Raw genomic sequence first — 19,274 nt, forward strand, 5'->3', positions numbered from 1 at the left:
TCTCATAATCACAAATGAAAGACAAGAATACCACACGTTTACCAGAGCACAATAACAGAATGACGTGATGTATAAGTACCGAGCCACGTCAAATTGATATCAAAATCATTGGACTAAACATTTAATCCCCCTAACAGTCTGTATGTATGTGTCTGTATTTTTGGCTGTCGTTTGTTTCTTTGCTACATTTTTGTTTTCCGTTCATTTTTTGTACATAAACTAGGCTGTTAGTTTTCTCGTTTGAATTGTTGCATTTCGGGGACTTTTATAGATGACTATGCGGTATTGGCTTAGTTCATTGTTGATGGCCATACCATGACCTATAGTTGTTAATTTCTGTGTCGTTTGATCCCTTGTAAGAGTTGTCTCATTAGCAATCACATCCCAGTTTTGTTTAATATAAACAGTAAAAGTAATATTCAAACAGGCAAACAAAAGAATACTTTAACACGTTGTTTCGATGATAAACATCGTTAGTACCCAGAATCTATATTTTAAGACCCTCGTGTATTATTTGTAAAGGTGGTAAGGAAAATTTATCAACACGGTCTTGATACCTTCCGATGATGGTTTTAGAAAAACGACGAGACGTTCTATGACATATCCTGGTTCCGCGGCTGTTTACTCAGACACTGGTGACATTTAAAAAAAGTCTGAGTAGCAGGTGGGAAATGTATATTCCATATGCAGGTGAACTTTGTATATTGCTACTGTATATGTTGGGGGAAATTAATAATGTCAAAATAAAAAATCATCCCGCTGTGCTGACATTAATTGTCAATGGTATGGTTATATTTATAAATTTACTGTTTACAAATTTTTGATTTTTTTTAAATACAAAGGTTTTTCTACCTCAGGCATAGATTACCTTAGCTGTATTTGGCAAAACTTTTAGGAATTTTGGTCCTCAATACTCTTCAACTTCGAACTTTATTTGGCCTCTTTAACTTTTTTGTATTCAAGCGTCACTGATGAGTCTTTTGTAGACGAAACGCGCGTCTGGCGTATATACTAAATTTAGTCCTGGTATCTATGATGAGTTTATTGATATAAATTCTGGTACTGAGATAAGCGTCTATGTCAAATTCGAGATAAAGGTCTAAAAATGAGATCGTATATGTTGTTTCTCTTATTTATAGTTCAGGAGGGTATATTAATTGAACCAAATCGGAAAAGTATAAATTGTTAATGGACATTACATCATCAATATATATGAATTTGAAATTGAATGACCTGACCTTCTTGTTTTTGAAGAAATTACTGAAGGAACTTTGAGTCATATGAAAATTAGATGAGGTCGGCAAGTAAAAGCGCATAGGAATGCCGACAATGTTTTTAAAAATTCTACCTCCAAATTTCAAAAAATGTGTTGTCAATAAGAAACTCCAACATACTGATTACTTGTTCCCCTGTGCAGATGTTTTACCTTTTTCTTTACTTTAAACAAAATATGTCTTATGGTATCCCAAAGTCATATATTTAAAGCGTATATATCACTTTTTGTTGAAATGCATTATGAATAATTTCGTTTAGACTAGTTTTCAATTTTACAAAGGGAATGGTGGTATACATGGTGGAAAGTTTTGATAAAATTAATTTCAGAATGATTAAACATTATCTAGAAGTTCTTTAGAGTTGTTTTAGTATCCACATATGGTTAACACCACTACGCAGGTAAACAGTTTCACAGTATTTCTAAAGACACTGTTTCACTGCGAACAATTTTTTTTGTTAATTTAATTGACAATTCTTAAATCGAACATGCAGATGAGCCGGCAATGTACCGTTGTTTGTAAGGAATTTTTTGAAGCGTAGGTATCCAATACAAACAAGGTTAGTCCGATTTGTTGTTTAATGTAATGTTTATTGTAGCCATGAAGGACAAAATCTCATCCTTGTCAAATGATATGCTTTTTTATGTGAGATTACCTGACTGTTAATTTATTCCTAATTCTTTTACAATACACTCGTAGTAGTAAGATTAACATACAAAGACAATATATTATTATTTGAAGCTGTGTCCAATGGAACTCCAACATACACTGTACATATCTTTAAGAGATGTTAGACAATTCAAAGTCTCTTGTCTCTGAAAACGGACTTTGGTCGATCTATTGTACAGTTTTTTTCAACTTAAGAATGCGACGTTCTATTAGACACCTGATTGTGTTAACCCATTCAGACAAAGTGTTCATCTCATATTCTTCTCTTTTAGCCCATGCTCTGGTGTAGTCCTCAATGGAATACATAACGATTTGGAAGTTATGGCTCCAATTATTGTGTTGGGATTCTTTAAACATAGGACCATAATATATAACCTTTAAGAGATGTTGATATTGAATTATGACCAGATCCCCAGTATTTACATGGGCAGAGGAGCTGTAAATACAAGGCGAGTGGGAACAGCCATATGTCAGAGGGTTTTTTTTTTTTTATTATAAAGCTTAACACAGTTAAATTATTAATGTCTTTACCAAATCATTTCTTTGCAGCAATATTCACATTTCCCATTTCCCTTTCATAGCACTTTTCCTTACAGGTAATATTAGAAAAGAAAGTGTGCTAGTCTGATGTTGATTGATGTGTTGAATATATTATTTATATTTATATACAAAAAAAACATGTTTAGTTTCACGCACAGATCCTTCCTGCTTTTATGTTATTGTGTTTATAACTTGCAGAAGGATCAAAAGGTAAAATAGCAAAAATACCGAACTATGAGGAAAATTCAAAACGGAAAGTTCCTAATCAACTGGCAAACTCAAAAGCTCAAACACATCAAACGTATGGATAACAACTGTCATATTTCTGACTTGGTGCAGTCATTTTCTTTTGTAGAAAGTGGTGGATTAACCCTGTTTTTTAGCTAGCTAAACCTCTCACTTGTATAACAGTCGTATACAATTTCATTAAATTGACATTGATGTGTGAATAAACACACATAATAGGTACAAATGTCAATAATAGGGGTACATCAGACAACATTGTGTTATAAACTTAATCACTATAAAAATATACAAGTATGTCAACTAGGAAACACTAACAGGCATATAGACAAAGCAGATTATCAAAACATTAATGAAAGACAAGATTAAAAACATTAAGCATAGCACAATAAACAATGACGGGATGTACAAATGTATTATACTAAAGGAAAGTATTTTCTGCATTTTCAGGAAGACGCGTACCTTGAAATTAAAAAGATATGGTTGTCATTTTTGGCGTCAATTTAGTTATTTTCATCCGTTTAAAAATGTACATCTCCACAACTTGAGGTAATTCATGATAGAAAGACATCACAAAAATAACAGAGACAGAAATAACCAACATATAAACTTTTATTATTAAAAGATTTGGGAAGTGTTTCCCGATTTTGTTTGGAAAAAAAGATGAATTTTATGAAGAATCTGGTGCCATCTATACTTTCGAAAAGCATTTGTAAAATGGCTCCAAAGACATGCCGAGTTATTTATTTTCAATACATTGCAAGTCAGGTTATTTATTTTCGAAAAGATGTATGTTTGTTCATGGTATAACGACAGTTGCAATCCTTACTTTTAGTTCAACGACATCATATTTCATATCAAAACTGAAAGTTTGCAATCAGACGGTTCTATCTTACAATAATAGTACTGAATCCGTGGCTGTAGCAGGGTATAGGTAGCCACTGTTGCTGACCAGCAATATACATCATGCATAAATACAGGTCACTTCGGATTATTCAGATCTTTATTTATATTTTGTTTCAATAAGATACAACATCAATTCACCAATCATCAATACTAACATACTTCAACTTTCAACATGTTTTGATATATAAATTAACTAACTCGTCAATGGTAAGAGGTGAAGGACAATGTCATCATTAGTTTGTCTATTGTAAGAAGTGGAGGCCAATGTAATCATTAACTTTTCTATGGTAAGAGTAGAAGGTAGGTTCCCCATTGATAAGAAGAATTCATTGTATTATTTATCATTTCACTTGGTGGTTCCAACTTCCATCTGAGATGAGCATGTTAACAGTCAAAAGTCGGAATAATGCAAACATATGACACCATCTCACATGGCTTCATAATGTTTTAACAAAAGTTTAAACAAATTTAGCACTGCAAAAAAATGGTCTCTTTTTTAACTTTTACTTTAGATTAGATAATCTCAACTCCAAAAAAACATTTTCGAAATGATGCAATTCTCATGAAATTTTTTTTTTTGTACTTTTGACCAATATATATATTTTGCAAACAGATGTATCAATTCATAATTTTGAAATGATTAATAAATTTAATAAGCAGGGATTAATTTTCCTTGAACAACAACATATTATAAATAACAAAAAGTTGTTATTGACATTAAAAAAAAGGTTGTTTCGTCTTGTCTCATCTTTTTTCGCAGTTCAAACATTACTTTGAATATGGGATTCATGGATTGACGATGTGGTACAGTACAATGTATTTAAATCTGACATGATGAAGCAAACTACAATAATACACTCCTATCTCACATGTTTTGTATTTGTTTTAAATTTAAATTTCCAGACCAAGGACTTAACAAAGAAAAGAGACGCGTTTAATCAAAATTTACATATGGTCTATTCAATAAGAAACACATCAAAATATAAATAAATTACTTGCTCAATATTTGGAGACTATATTCACATTCAGATATATGTATTGAAACAACTTGCCCACAGCAAATGTTTTTCATTACACTAAAAATAAAAATCTAGATTGTGTAATCCATGTTAACATACACTTACCCTACATCATACAGCATTGTATATCCTGGATTCACATTCAGACATATATAAAATAAATTATACACTAACACTTCCATTAAACATGTAAACAAAATAATCTCATAAGAAAATAACACAATGGTTTTTAGAATAATATACTTCTGGCACAAATATTTTGCCATTTTTTGTTAATATTTTTTTTGGTCATTTCCATAAATCTTTTGTACGATGTAAACAGGGAGTTAGTATCTAATGTTATTGCTCAGTGATTAGAACCATTTTAAAACTTCAATAATATATCGCTTTATTATACATTTAAGGAAATGCTGCAATGTATAAATTCATTTCATTTTTTTTTAATTTTCAATGAACATTTCAACCACATTTTATTTTCGCAAACTAAATGTATGAATGACTATGCAAAAAAATCAAGATTTAAATGTTGTGTATTTTACAAAGTCAGGGAGTTGGTAAACTTTTTTTGTATCTTCTTTCATACTTCGATAAATGGGAATCTAATTAAGAATCTTATAGATACAAACCGACAGTTTTTTTAAAATTTTTCACAATATTGAAGTGGAGAACTGAAAATGTTTACTAGAGGTATCATACATATGACCTGTGTGCATACAAGTCATCATCTTCTTGAGTGTTTCTATACAGTGTAACATATGTCTGGAAAGCATCTAACAAACTTTGCAAAATTAAAAGCAGTTTGGACTTTCCAATAATGAAAGAACAAGGATGAAGGAACAAAACAACTGATATTTTTAATCCCTATACATTACTATTTTGTACAGTTTAAACATGATGACAGATACATAATACATAAACTAAAGCATAATAAATATTAATTACATACAGTTAACTCAGGTTATTCAGTAAACATAAAATTCTACTAAAATAGATTATCACAGCCAAGTCGAGCCAAATCTGCACATTAAATATCAGTTTGTTATGAATGATTAGTATATACACTAGAAAAAATAACTGTTACTTTACCACACACAAATTCACAGTACAGCAATCTAACATGGCTTTATCTATAATTACAGTATTCATATCTTGAGTAAATGTTATAACATTTTGTAACCATACACATATATACTTAAAATGATTGAATGTGTTTATTTTACAAAACATAACAATAAAACAAATAAATGTGACATTTATAGCATTTGTAGGGAACACGGGTCACTGATTTATAAACCATCAAACAGACAGAGGAAAATACAACAGAACTACCATGACTAATGTAACATGTGTAATGTTGACCTTATTGAGTAGGATTACTATGAAATTCAATCTGGTATCCCTTGAACTAGATTTTTGTAGATGTTCCTGAGATAGGATTTGTGTAAAACTAAATCAGGTATCCCTTGTATAGAAGTTATGTAAAACTATACCAGTATTTCTGGAAAAGACTTGGACGATGTATCCCTACGATAGTATTAGCATAAAACATATTAGCTGTCAACACTATAGTATCAATGTAAAACTAAAACAGTTATCTCCGGACAAGATTATGATCCTAAATCCCTTAAATGGGAAATGTGCAAAAATAAGTCAGGTATTCCTAGTATAGTAGTAATGTAAAACTACACCAGTATTTCTAGACTTTAACCATGTATTGGCATAAAAACATATCAGCTGTCCAAACTATAGAAGCCATGTAGAACTGAAATGGTTTTCTCTGGACAGGATTACGATCGTGGATCCCTTAAATGGAAATGTGTAAAAATAAGTCAGGTATTCCTTAAATAGGGTAAGTATGTAATTCCTCGTTAATCACTTGTCCTTTATCAATTTTATTATAACAATAACATAAACAATTGCCATGCAGTTTGATTTATAGAATAACAATCTTTACTTTAATGTCAAAGTTTAAAATTAGTTTATGAAGGTGAGAATTAAAAGACTGCCTTTTTTCAGAAACCATATTCAATTTCTTAAATGTAATGCCACTATTGTTTTCTATTTTATTTTTATTTTTAAAGATTCTGATAACCTTTAAGAAATTTTATTTAACATAAAAGCAAATGACAATACAATTATTTTATAATTTTCCTTCAAATCATTGACCCACATGAAAAGAAAAAATAGAATCTAATGTAGATACTACTACACAATTTATGTTTTTCTATCACACACACACATTTCTAATTCTTGTTTACTTATGTTAACAACTTACACATAGAAGCATATAAAACAATTCTACTAAATAATAAAACAGCACACAGTCACATGATAGAGGATAATGTGGAATGAATTTAAACAACCAGGAATGTATCTATCCTTTCAAGTACCCGCTCAATTATATATCTCACATCACTATCCTTACAACAATAAATTATCCTTTTAGCGTTTACATATAGCAATGTATCATCATAATCATTTGTTGTCCTCTCAGATAGAATATTATCCACACATTAAACACAGAGGAATGTTGCATTGACAACAAACCAGGAAGTTAATTAAACAATATAGATTCAGGATCCTGGTTTCCTAGTTGTGCAACATGCCGTAAAACATCTTTCTTTGTTATAATACCCAGAAGTCTTCTGCAAGAAATAAATTGTAAAAATATAAATAACTATTTGATGTATGACTATGTACAAGTCTAATGTGGAATTAAGTTGGAAAAGGACCATCTCATATACCAGCTCGGATGTCAAACTTTTATTCAACAACAAATTAATCTATAATGAGAAAGGTTATTCATTAATAATAATAATAGATTCAGTGATCACTTACATTAAATATATCCAAGTGAACTTAAAATTAAAGATACTACTGACACAGATAAATCTGCTTCATATGTAGACCTTTTTCTGGAGATGACTATTGATGGTAGGTTCAATACCAAAATTAAAGAACAAACGCGATGATTTTAATTTTCCTAGTCATCTTTCCATTTCTGTGTAGCAACATCCCAGCGGCACATGGAGTATATGTGTCTCAATCGATACGTTACTCTAGAGCTACCTGAAAGTACGTTGATTTTGTTGAACAAGGGACACTGCTTTCTCAAAAGTTGATAAGACAGTGCTATGAATCAATCAAATTAAGATCATCATTCAAGAATTTTACAGTCGCCATCATGAGCTGATTGGCCATTCTGACAAAAGTGTGTCAGAAATCATATCTGATATTCTTCCTCAGTCATAATAACCTTCCATCATTATCGCACTGAACAAAGAAATAAGACGACGGGTGCCATTTACGGTGCAGGAAATGCCTACCCTTCCGGAGCACATGATTTCACTATCGGTTTTTAGTGGAGTTTGTGTTGTTTCTTATTTATTATTTATAACTGTTGATGTAAATGTCCTTTGTTTTTTTTTAATCTTTGTTTATTCCTTGGTTTTGATTGTTATTGCCACTACTGCATCTAGTTTTTGTGCATAATGAAAAGTTTGTCTCACCCTGTTTATATGCAATTTCCTTCATTTTTTATCTAATTTTGTATGTTCAAATTGGTTTGAAGGGTTTTGGATATTGGTAAACAACCATAACTTATATCCCTACAGCAAAATTTAATTGGTATGAATAATTTTAATTTACAGATCCCTAAACCTATAAGATGTAAATAATGAGAAAAGAGACAACAAAGTTATAGCTTAATCTTGTTAATATCTTGAGAAATACAACTGAATTATATGCAAGACAAATGTGACCTTTAAATTTAACAATTTAAAAAAGCACTGATTCCAAAGAAATACATCAAATCTAAAAACAAAATCCATTATAATTTTTTCTATTTAGGTCAAAGTATTTAGCACTATGGTACCATGGCGTCATCAGGACAAAGGATAAAACAAATCTTTAGTCAAAAAGGATCCGAAAAATTAATATAAGAATCGATGGATAAAATATGTTGTAGAGTGGTCACTGGTTCAGACGTACTTATAATATAATGATTTCTGGGACTGCAACTTATATAAATTTGTTGGATCCTTTACAATAGATAATTCAGCTGATCTGTACTCATGTACTGTTTCACGATGCTAGATTAAAACTGCCAAGGAAAGGTAACACCCAGTCACAGAAAGCTCCTTTTTTAAGAACCTAGGTGGTTGAGTGGTCTAAGGTGTGGGTCACAGTGCAATGTGACTTGGTGCCACGATATCTCAGAAGCATAAGTTTGAATCCAGGAGAGGGAAGAACAAAAAATTTGCTCACGCAAATTTACAGATCTATCATTGTATGGCTGATGTTGAGACGAATTATATACATAAAATATAATATAAAGTTTGTTATTATTTGAACTATGCAACCTACAGCTGGTGCATTAATAAACGTGAAAAATATCATTTGAACTGACTGTTGAAATAATCAAAAGTAAAAGATTTATATCTTGTAAAGTTTTATATAAATCTATTTAAGCCATTTTGAAAGGGGTTCCCAAACCTAGGATAAAAGGAGAGGTGTGTTCCAATTATACGTCACAACTGAAATGCATCCAATGCCAAAAAACAGGGGTCCAACCCAGAAACCCCTCTAGATCTGCCACTGCTAGCACACTCAAGTTTGTGTTATTAAAACAATATATGATAGCTAATCAGCATAAGTTTACTCTAATAATGAATCAATATGTATAAAGCGCTTTAGGTGTGACAGTTAAAGTTATGTAAATTTAGAGAAAAAAATATTAATAATTCAAACAGCAGTGTATAGATTTTATTAAATTGATCAAAGCAAACTTTAGTTAGTGTGCAATGTATAAAAGATGCCCTAAATCTTATTATTAAAAGTAACTTTACTCTTGAACAACAGATCAAAATGCTTTCAAATTCAAATTATATTAAAATTTCATAAGGAAAGATAAACATACAGAACTCTTGGGTATACTATACTAAGTCCCTAATAGACTAATAAAAATGGACATTCAAATGTATCTCTCCCTTTACCTTATAGACACATTTCACGGCAAAACATCTTAAAACCAGTTAATATGATAATGAATAAGTATTAGAGGTGTCACTCAAACAAGCAGTTTTCAAATTGTTAAAAATGAATTAGTACTTTCGCAAAAATAGAATTAATACCTGATTTGTATGCAATACGTTTAAGGTAAAGAAGATAGGAAAAGTCTTGTAACAAATCTAAAGAACACAGATAGGGTTGTTTATGGAAGTTAGTGAATTTATTTTGAATATGATTCTATATTTAATGAACTCCAAAATATTGTAAAGATGTATCATACACTGCATATTCATATCTCAAACTTGTAAATGTTATCTATTTCTTATTTGCATTATAACATTATAGCAATACCATTAATGTCATGTCATTCACTTTAATATGTAATTTGCATATTTTTCTGTCTTGAAAGATTATTTTTTTGATTTTTTTTTCCGACTGACCGACCGAGTGGACTTTTTCATGGGGAAAATCTGTAAACCAACAAATTAAAAAACCCTTGCCTTATGTATAATTTGTAATAATGTATGTATGCAGTGTAGCTTGAACACCAAAAATTTCAAAAATTTCAATTAGAAAAAAATCTAAAAAAGTACATGTAATTGTAACCAAAAATCTATCTGTACTACAATTGTACATATGTTAATAATAAAATAGTGCACATAATCAGGTATCAATTCTTCTTTTAGTTGGTCATGTCCATTTTAATGTAATGGTCGTAAGTACATTCATTATTTTAGGAAAAAAATAAGGCAATTAGGATAATATTTCAAATAACACAACACCACAGTATTAAATGTCCACATCAAATGTTTACCCAACAGATAATCTCGTTTTCTCTTGTTTGAAGTAAAACTTTCCTTTATTATAGAGTTGTCTGTTGCTACAATTTTGTTTTAAAGAGTAAAATCAAGAGACAACATGCAGCAACAACACTGAAAGTTTTTGTTTCTCAGTCCTTGACAAAATACTTGTTTCTGTTTGATTACTTATAATAAGAAAATTGCTAAAAGTTCATCAGATGTACTGATTTCTTTTCTTAGAGTTTTAAAAACATTAACAAAGCACACACAAACACAAATGTGTGGACCTAAAGCGTACAGATATCAATACATTTCAATAATGATGCATTCTGATCCAATATAAGACTTCTATATTTCTGATCTCTTACAAATGAAAATAATGGAGTTTTTTTTGGTCCAATAATAGTACATCAGGTGAATTGATTATTTTCTCAGAGGTGAAAAACATGCTGATATAAAACTAAATATGTTGTGAAATAATGTCATTGCCCAAAGTTTGTAACTTTTAAAATATAAGCTTTCCATACATTTTTAAAAGGACGATAAGTAACTCATGCACTTTTAATTTAAGTTTTCTTTAAAAAAAAAAACAAGAACTACAATGGCTCCTACCAAAAATGTGTTTCAAAGGTTTGTCTTAATTACAGATATCTCAAAATTTCTTAAATAGGACTTACCCATTATGAGTTACTAATGTCTGTCTTAATCCAAGTTTTCTGAACATTTCTACAACTGTTTCCATTGGAGTTTGATCAGTTATTGTAATAGGTGCCTACAATTATAAATTCCCATACAGAATAGACCATAATATTCATTGTTTCAAATCAAACTTTGTTTTAGGCAAAACAAAAAGTCTATACTTTCAAACTTGATCTTAGATATATTTTGATTCTTTATTTTATTAACTTTATGAACATTGTCAAATTATATATTTTTCTTTGCTTTAGTTTTTTTTTAATTCTTATTTCTGCCTCTATTTGAGGAATGGCTTATGATTTTCTGTCTATGAAGAAATAATTTAACTTTGGATGTAACACGTCATTTGATTGGCTGATGTTTTTTTGTTCATTAGATCAAAGACATAATTTTGTCATGTGACTGTGACGTCATCAACGTTTTTTCCTGGTTTACTCCGGTTTTAAAATGGAATTTAGAATGAAATTATAAGAAATGACTGTAATATTTTTTCTGTCTATTTGAAGTAACATAAAAAATGTGATGCACACTTTAAAATAACCTGCATAGTTCCAACACATTTTTTATGTTGTTTCTTCATAGACATCAAAAATATTACAGTCATTCCCTAAATAACATAAAAAATGTGGTGCACATTAATTAACCCATTATTTTAAAGTGTGCACTACAATTTTGATGCTATTTTGAATAGACAGAAAAAATGTTACAGTCATTCCTTATAATTCAATTCTTAATTGCATTATAAGCCAGTTGAAATCATGAATGTCAGGGTCACATAACCAAATGAGCTAATAGACAAAACACTGTCAGCCAATCAGAAGGAGTTACATCCAAAATTAATTTATATAAGAAAAGGCCCAATTATAATTTTGGAATCTAAATTATAAAGTTTATCAGTTTTTGTTTATACTATATATATCATTGTATTAATATAGGAAGTTATTTGGGAGGATGTAATGTGTTGTTTATCCATTACCAATGTGAGTCACCATCAAATAAAAAGAACCTTTAACATAAAACTTACCATATCTAATATTTTCCTCAATTTAAGTGGAGCAGGATCATTAGGATTATTTGGTACTTGACTTGAAAAATATACTATAGAATTACTAACTACTCCTTCTTGATTTTTTCTTGCATTAGCTGTAAAATAAAGCAAAGATCAAAAGTTAAAATTTGTTTCAAGTCATAGTAATGAACCAAAGTGCATTGAGACTAAGATTTACAAACAAATTCTAAAAAATGGCTGGAAGAAAAAATCTACTTCTTAGTCAAAAGAGCTCTGAAATATTTGCATTTGTTTTATATTGGTTTGTTCATTGACCAGTTGTGTCAGTTTACTTTTGTGGTTTGAGCCTTTTTTGGCAATTACTGTTTCTCTTTTTATAAAGATATTGATTCTGTTTCATTTTTTCACAGTTTTGTGTAGCTACTTCATAATGGAAAGCATTTCAATAAAAGTAGTGAATTGACAATTCAGTAAAACTTTCAAATTTTAACTCCTTCTTTTTTTATAGCTATATCTTACCAATGGCTAACATTAAATCTCTTCGTAAAACAAAACCAACGAGATATTGTGATTCACTGGATAATACTACAGGGAACCCATTATGACTTGTATCTCTAAATATGGCTTCTGAAATACAAAGTTTTTCACCTTTAAATGAAAAATACAATTAAAAACTTGATGTGTTTGAAAATAATTCAACAAAGGAAATTTATCAAATTACAATTTTTTTATTAAACGTTTTCAAAACTATTTCATTTAAAAGAGCGCCTTTCCATATTCCTGCTGTCTAAGTAGTTGGTAAACAATGACCAATCATGTCAGTCTTAGTGTTTTGCTGGTACAGTATTTTTTTCCACTCTGTAGCACAAAAAACAAATTGATTATTTAGTGATAACTTAGAGTCCTCGTGTTTTTCAGTCCATATAACAGACCAATATGAAATTATTGAGTATATAAGAAACTATAACATTGTATAAGTTGTTAAAACATTTTTGGAATTGTATGACCAGAACACATATACATATGATATAACAGTATTGTCTTTTAAAATGGACATACATTGACCTATAATGGTTTACTTTTTTAAATTGTTATTTGGATGGAGAGTTGTCTCTTTGGCACTCACACCACATCTTCCTATATCTATTAGTCCATGTTCTTTACCCTCATTGAATTCTGTGTAATAACACATAGATGTGTATCACTATTTCAAGACCCAATGCAAATATCAAGTTTATCAAATCCAATCATATTATCTTACCCACTTCCTCTACAGTCATAGAATCTTGTGTAATTACACAAAGTGGAGGATCATTTCTCCTGAAAAAAGAAAATAAAGGTTCATGATTGAAGAAAGCTATATAAATGTATTTTGATATTTGTCTGAGGGTAATGTATCGTGTAAAAATAATAAATTATATTCTTAATTTTAATTTGTTTGTTAATTGTAATGTAGAATCTTGTTTTGCTACATCTCAATTTGATCAAAATTTCTTTTTTTTTTTTTTTTTTGTAAAATTTGAAAAAACAATCTCACAGATTTTAACCACAACTGGCCCTAGCAAACATAGACCCAAGGATTTGTAAAACTAACATGCAAGTCAGATAGGTCTCTTGTTATACATTGTTATAGCAACAGTAATGTTTATAGATCTTTTTTGTTTATGCTTGCACTTTTTGTTTCTAGTCCCAAGAACCTAATCTTAATTCTGAACCAGAGACTATAGTAAAACATGTGTTGGGCATACAAAATTTTTCTGAAAAAGGTCACAAGCTGAAAGAATAATTTTCTGGCTTTTAAATTAACACTCACTAATGTAAATCTTTATATTTTCATTTAATTTGATAGAAATTTGGATGCATGCTCATTATGATAGCAAAATTGCTGATGCATACATTTTCCAATAAAAATATTTTTTATACTGTATTAGCACAGCTTTACACAAAATACAAATTATATGAAAATACTGCTGAGCTAAATAAAGGCAACATAGTATACCGCTGTTCGAAATTCAGAAATCGATTGATGAACAAATCTGAGTTACAAACTAAAACTGAGGGAAACACATCGACTATAAGAGGAGAACAAGGACTCAACAGAAACACTACAATGCAACACATTAAAATTGTTGGTGAACATCTTTGAAAAAGTTAAAACATCAATGACATCATGATCAAACAACACATCAAATCAAAACAAATCTAGAGGTCAAATCTGGATCATTAATGATAGACAAGAGTTCATGCTCTTATCTGTATCAATATAGACAAATTGTGACTTGAGTCCACATAGACATTAAGGGCATACGATACAGTTTTGATTCCATATTTAAATTTTGCTAAAAATTTGCATGTAGGCTATTTTTTGCCTGATTAAATCAAATATGTAATAAAAAATATATCTTCATGTGCTACTTTTTGAGTAAAATGAGGTCCACATTTTATATAATTGTACTAAATTCGGATTGGTAGATGTATTTTTCCTTTCGACAGAAATGTATAACTTTTTTGTTTTAAAAGAAAAACGCAAGCTGTGTTTTGTTAAATTATTTGTTATTTGTTTTACGAATAACTCATAATTATCAAATGTACACGAATGTAGAAAAAAACATCATTTTTGCTGTATATTTATCAAATCTAAAAAAAATTACACTACTTACATTTTTAAGTTAGATAAGTTTGAATGATATAAGTCAGTCAAAAAATGAATCTTTTTCCAATAAGTCATGGTTTGAAGTTGTGAAAAATAACAATTTGCGTTATCAACGTCATTACCTCCCCTGTAACTGTATCGTATGCCCTTAAACATCTAACCTGTTTCACAATTATTATTGTAGATAAACACAATATTCCTTTTATCTCTAAAGTCTAAGTAATTACATGATACTGATAAAAATGTAAAACTTATATTTCACAATATTTAAATACTTTTAATTCTTTCGGCCATGGCAAAAATTATTAACTTAATTTTTTTAAATTTCTGAGTAGCTGTTTCACAAATATGTCAAACAAGGATTTTTTTTCGTATTTATCTACACCAACTACATTTAAAAAATCCTGATATTAAATTGTGGTGAAGTGGGCTACAAGGGGCTACAAGGGGGCTACATGCCAAATAAAGTCTCCTTGAAAACGAGGATTCAATGTGTGCCCAAAATCTGTCTCTAAAATGTACTTAAAAGAAAATTTATTCTACATTATTAAATATTCCCAAATATCAATAAAAAACAAAAATCAGAATTAAATCAAACTAATAAAATCAATTTCACAACAGTTGCTTTTCATACCAAAGTTATAATTAGTACTTATCATGCAAAAGTGGATTATGAAATTTTAAATCAAACCAGAAAATGTCATTTAATTCAAAATTCATACAAGTTCTCAAGTTAGTTAAAGCTAAAAGTACTAAATTTCAATTGTTAAATTTATGACATTTTAGCAGAAAAAAACATGTATTACAGCAACATCAAACATCCATGTGAATCAGATTTATAACTAACATCACTGACATGCTTTAAAATGATACACACAACATACAACAACAACACACTTACTGAGCAGCACCATATCTCCAGTATCTTAATAAATAAAGCGGGATATTTTAAAAAAATATATACACATTTCTGGGGAAAAGTTTTTTTTTATTTAATGTTTAAAATATCTGCTCTCTTAAATATGCTTATTAGTAAAATTAAATGTGACTTCACATTCATAGCATTTAAAGGGCCTGGGAAATCATGAATAGTTTAATAACTGAAATATAAAGTCCTATGCAAATAATAATTATTGTCATCCTCTTATTTAAAGTAGCAAGTGTATGATTTCCAAATTTCTCACTTCTTACCAGGAAATAGAAATCCAGGGTAAAACCATATGATATTAGAGAGAGGACATAATTACAAATAAGCTGATATTATGTGGTAATTGTATGACGACTACATAAACCTATGTTCAGATATCATCCTATGGATTATCCTTGTATTGCGTTACATTGTCAAGTATTCATAGAATTTATGTCAAAGTTAATAATAGTTGATATTTACCTCGGCCTCATCACATCAGCTGCTATAGTCGCATGTGTAAATTCTTTTTTACTGTCTAAATATGGATAACCATTTAATGCTATATGTGCATCATATCTGTTGAACTATGTTAAGAACAAATATATATATATATAGTTTTACTGGTTATATCTTCTCCCACAATTAAAGTACACTTCATGTTGCCATCACATTCATTTCAGAGAATAATATACAAATAATAATAAATGGCTTATTCAATGTTACACTTGTACTAACCTGACACACTAATTGTAACCGTAGAGTTCTGTACCATTAAGTTAATTAATTGAGGGATTATAACTTTATATTGAAAAAAATCATATCATATACCGAAATAAAATGATTTCAAAAGACTTGATCAGTTACAGATTTTGGGTTTGAATAAGCATGTGCAGCTGTGCCAGCTATAGACATCATCGTGCAGGATGGCTGACATAAAACCAATATCATTAAGTTTAAACATATTTATTTATAGTGGATAAGGAAACAAGTTACTTCAACTTCTATTAATCCCTTTCCACTTTGCGGGTGGCAGTACTGCCTAGTAGCTGCATTAGCCTGCTCATTTTTGAAATCTACAAGGGTCTTTTACGCGCAAGAGATACGACTGTCTCTTAACACGTGTCAGCTGTTTATCGTCCCCTCCTGACAGACTATCATCCTTTCCTCAAGACCATACTTGTAAATGGTTTCACAGTAGAGGCACACATTCAGTCCCTGAAATTTTTATCCCAGAATGGAAATTGAACCAGGAACCTTTGTGTTAGTTAGTCCGATGCACGTAATATCATTTAAACACCGGTATATACAAATAAAATATGACAGAGTTTTAACTGAATATCCTTCTGTTCTTCTAAAGTATCTAGTTTTAATGTTTTTACAACTAACTTATCTTCAGTTATTTCATTCTGTACAGTGAACTGAATAATTTTTATGCTTCTAAAGTGCATTAAAAAAAATCAAAATTATCTGCAGTTGTCTCCCCTAGACCAATAGAAATTTACTATGCTATGAAATTATAATTCATTTAAAAAAAAAAATGCTAGGAAAAAAAATATTTGGACCAAATTATCCATGAAAATGTCTGAATTGCACCTCAAAAATTTAGGTTACCATGAAATTACCAACTATATTACAATACAAGGATGAACTCTTGATTTATGATTTGTGGAACTTGTTTTTCTCATGGCAAGTAACAGTGAGAAGAATATGAGTAAAGTGACAAAACAGATAAAAACAAATAACTTAACTATTATAATTTGTACAGAAACAAGAATGCGACCAAAGTACAATGCCATTTTGTGCTTCTTTGTTATATATCGTTGTCAATATAATGGAATTTGATGGGACTCTCATACAAGTGAGAGGTTTAGCTAGCTTTAAAACAAGATTTAGTCCACCATTTTCTACATAAGAAAATGCCTGTATCAGGAATATGACATTTGCTATCCATGTGTTTGAGCTTTTGATTTTGTCACTTGATTAGGAACTTTCCTTTTTGAATATTCCTCAGAGTTCAGTATTTTGGGGATATTACTTTTTCAAAAAAATTCTACATAGGACATCATAATTTTCCGTAGATGCATAAATATTTTCTTAAATAATGACATAACTGCATTTAACTATCAACATTTTTCATCTCTGATTTCTATAATTTCAGTAATATGTGATGCTATCAATCAAAAGTCAACTATTAAAGGCTTATTTTTGCTTGATTATGGTATTTTGGTATTTTCACTCATTTTTCTTAGAAAACAACTTGAGTTTTAAATTATACACTAGTATATTATCATTTCTGGGTTATCTGACTTAAAAATAAGACTCTTATGAACCATATATCTGTATTTTTGGAGAAAACAGAATAATATCCTTTTGAGGGTTATTTAACATACTCCTACAAACATGGGACAGAATCCTTTGAATAATGCATAAATAAAACTAATAAAGTAGCATGTTGCCTCCATGTTTGAAGGGGACATGTTTTTGCAAGGTCTCAAAGAGGAATTTTCAGTTTGAATATCTTTATCATATATAAGGTAAAAAGGATACATTCCATCTTTTCCTAAAGCATCTCCAACCCATTTACTTGTCATCACAGCTAACATTAATGGCACAATATACTGCAATCCACCAGTCAACTCAAACATAATTACCACTAAAGATACTGAAATATATAAAAGAAGATTACAATAATTTTATAGCAATAAATTGTAACATAAAAAAACTTAAAAACCAGATGTTCCGCAGGGCTCAGCTTTATACGACCGCAGAGGTTGAACCCTGAACGGTTGGGTCAAGTATGGACACAACATTCAAGCTGGATTCAGCTCTAAATTTGGATTGTGATTAAATAGTTGACACAGCATAGGTTTCTGACACAGAATGAATGTGGTCTAATGAACTTAAAATTTTTGTTTTGCCTTTGAGCAATACACTATGCTGTTGAATATCAATCCTCACAAATAAATGTTTGAAGAATATTTTTTTTTAAATATGAAATCTGAAATGAGAAAAATTTACCCCCCCCCCCCTCTTATTTTTTTTTCACATCCCCCTTTCTCTTATTCCAAAACTGATCTCAATTCAAATTTCTAATGGAGTTTGCAACAATAATTATTCATTTAAATACATCATAAAATATTAAAATGTAAAAAAGGTGCTTGTTATCATTGAACTTGGTAAAGATTGTTTTAATTTATCAGTTGGTAGTAAAAGTGAATATACATTGTATATTGTATAAAACAATGATTTAAGTTGATTCAACTACTATTCTGCACAAAGAAAGATAACTCCAATTTTCGGAAATTTCTTGCTATTGCGCAATACTGTGCAATTGAAAATACTTGCTAATTGAAGATTTCTTGCTTATTTGGACCCTTTTTTGGCCCCGAATTCCTAAACTGTTGGAACCAAAACTCCCACAATCAATCCCTACCTTCCTTTTATGGTCATAAACCTTGAGTCAAAATTTTATAGATTTCTATTTACTTAAACTAAAATTATAGTGCGAAAAACCAAGAAAATGCTTATTTGGGCCCTTTTTGGCC

The 19,274-nt window shown here is 29.9% G+C and overlaps 1 protein-coding gene across 1 annotated transcript in view; it reads right to left on the reverse strand.

Moving 5' to 3' along the window:
- Positions 1 to 4,552: 4,552 nt before the first annotated feature.
- The window catches only part of LOC139483936 (H(+)/Cl(-) exchange transporter 3-like), a 47,864-nt gene continuing 33,142 nt past the window's right edge, over positions 4,553 to 19,274 (reverse strand). Inside the window, 8 exon segments of the mRNA XM_071267661.1 lie at positions 4,553 to 7,296; positions 11,139 to 11,233; positions 12,182 to 12,300; positions 12,686 to 12,793; positions 13,428 to 13,486; positions 15,721 to 15,744; positions 16,210 to 16,305; positions 18,277 to 18,391. Of these exon segments, the coding sequence (XP_071123762.1) occupies positions 7,206 to 7,296; positions 11,139 to 11,233; positions 12,182 to 12,300; positions 12,686 to 12,793; positions 13,428 to 13,486; positions 15,721 to 15,744; positions 16,210 to 16,305; positions 18,277 to 18,391 (707 nt within the window). The 3' untranslated portion in view covers positions 4,553 to 7,205.

The sequence above is a fragment of the Mytilus edulis genome, chromosome 8 (assembly GCF_963676685.1).
Source record: "Mytilus edulis chromosome 8, xbMytEdul2.2, whole genome shotgun sequence".
In the NCBI taxonomy this organism is placed as follows: Eukaryota; Metazoa; Mollusca; class Bivalvia; order Mytilida; family Mytilidae; genus Mytilus; species Mytilus edulis.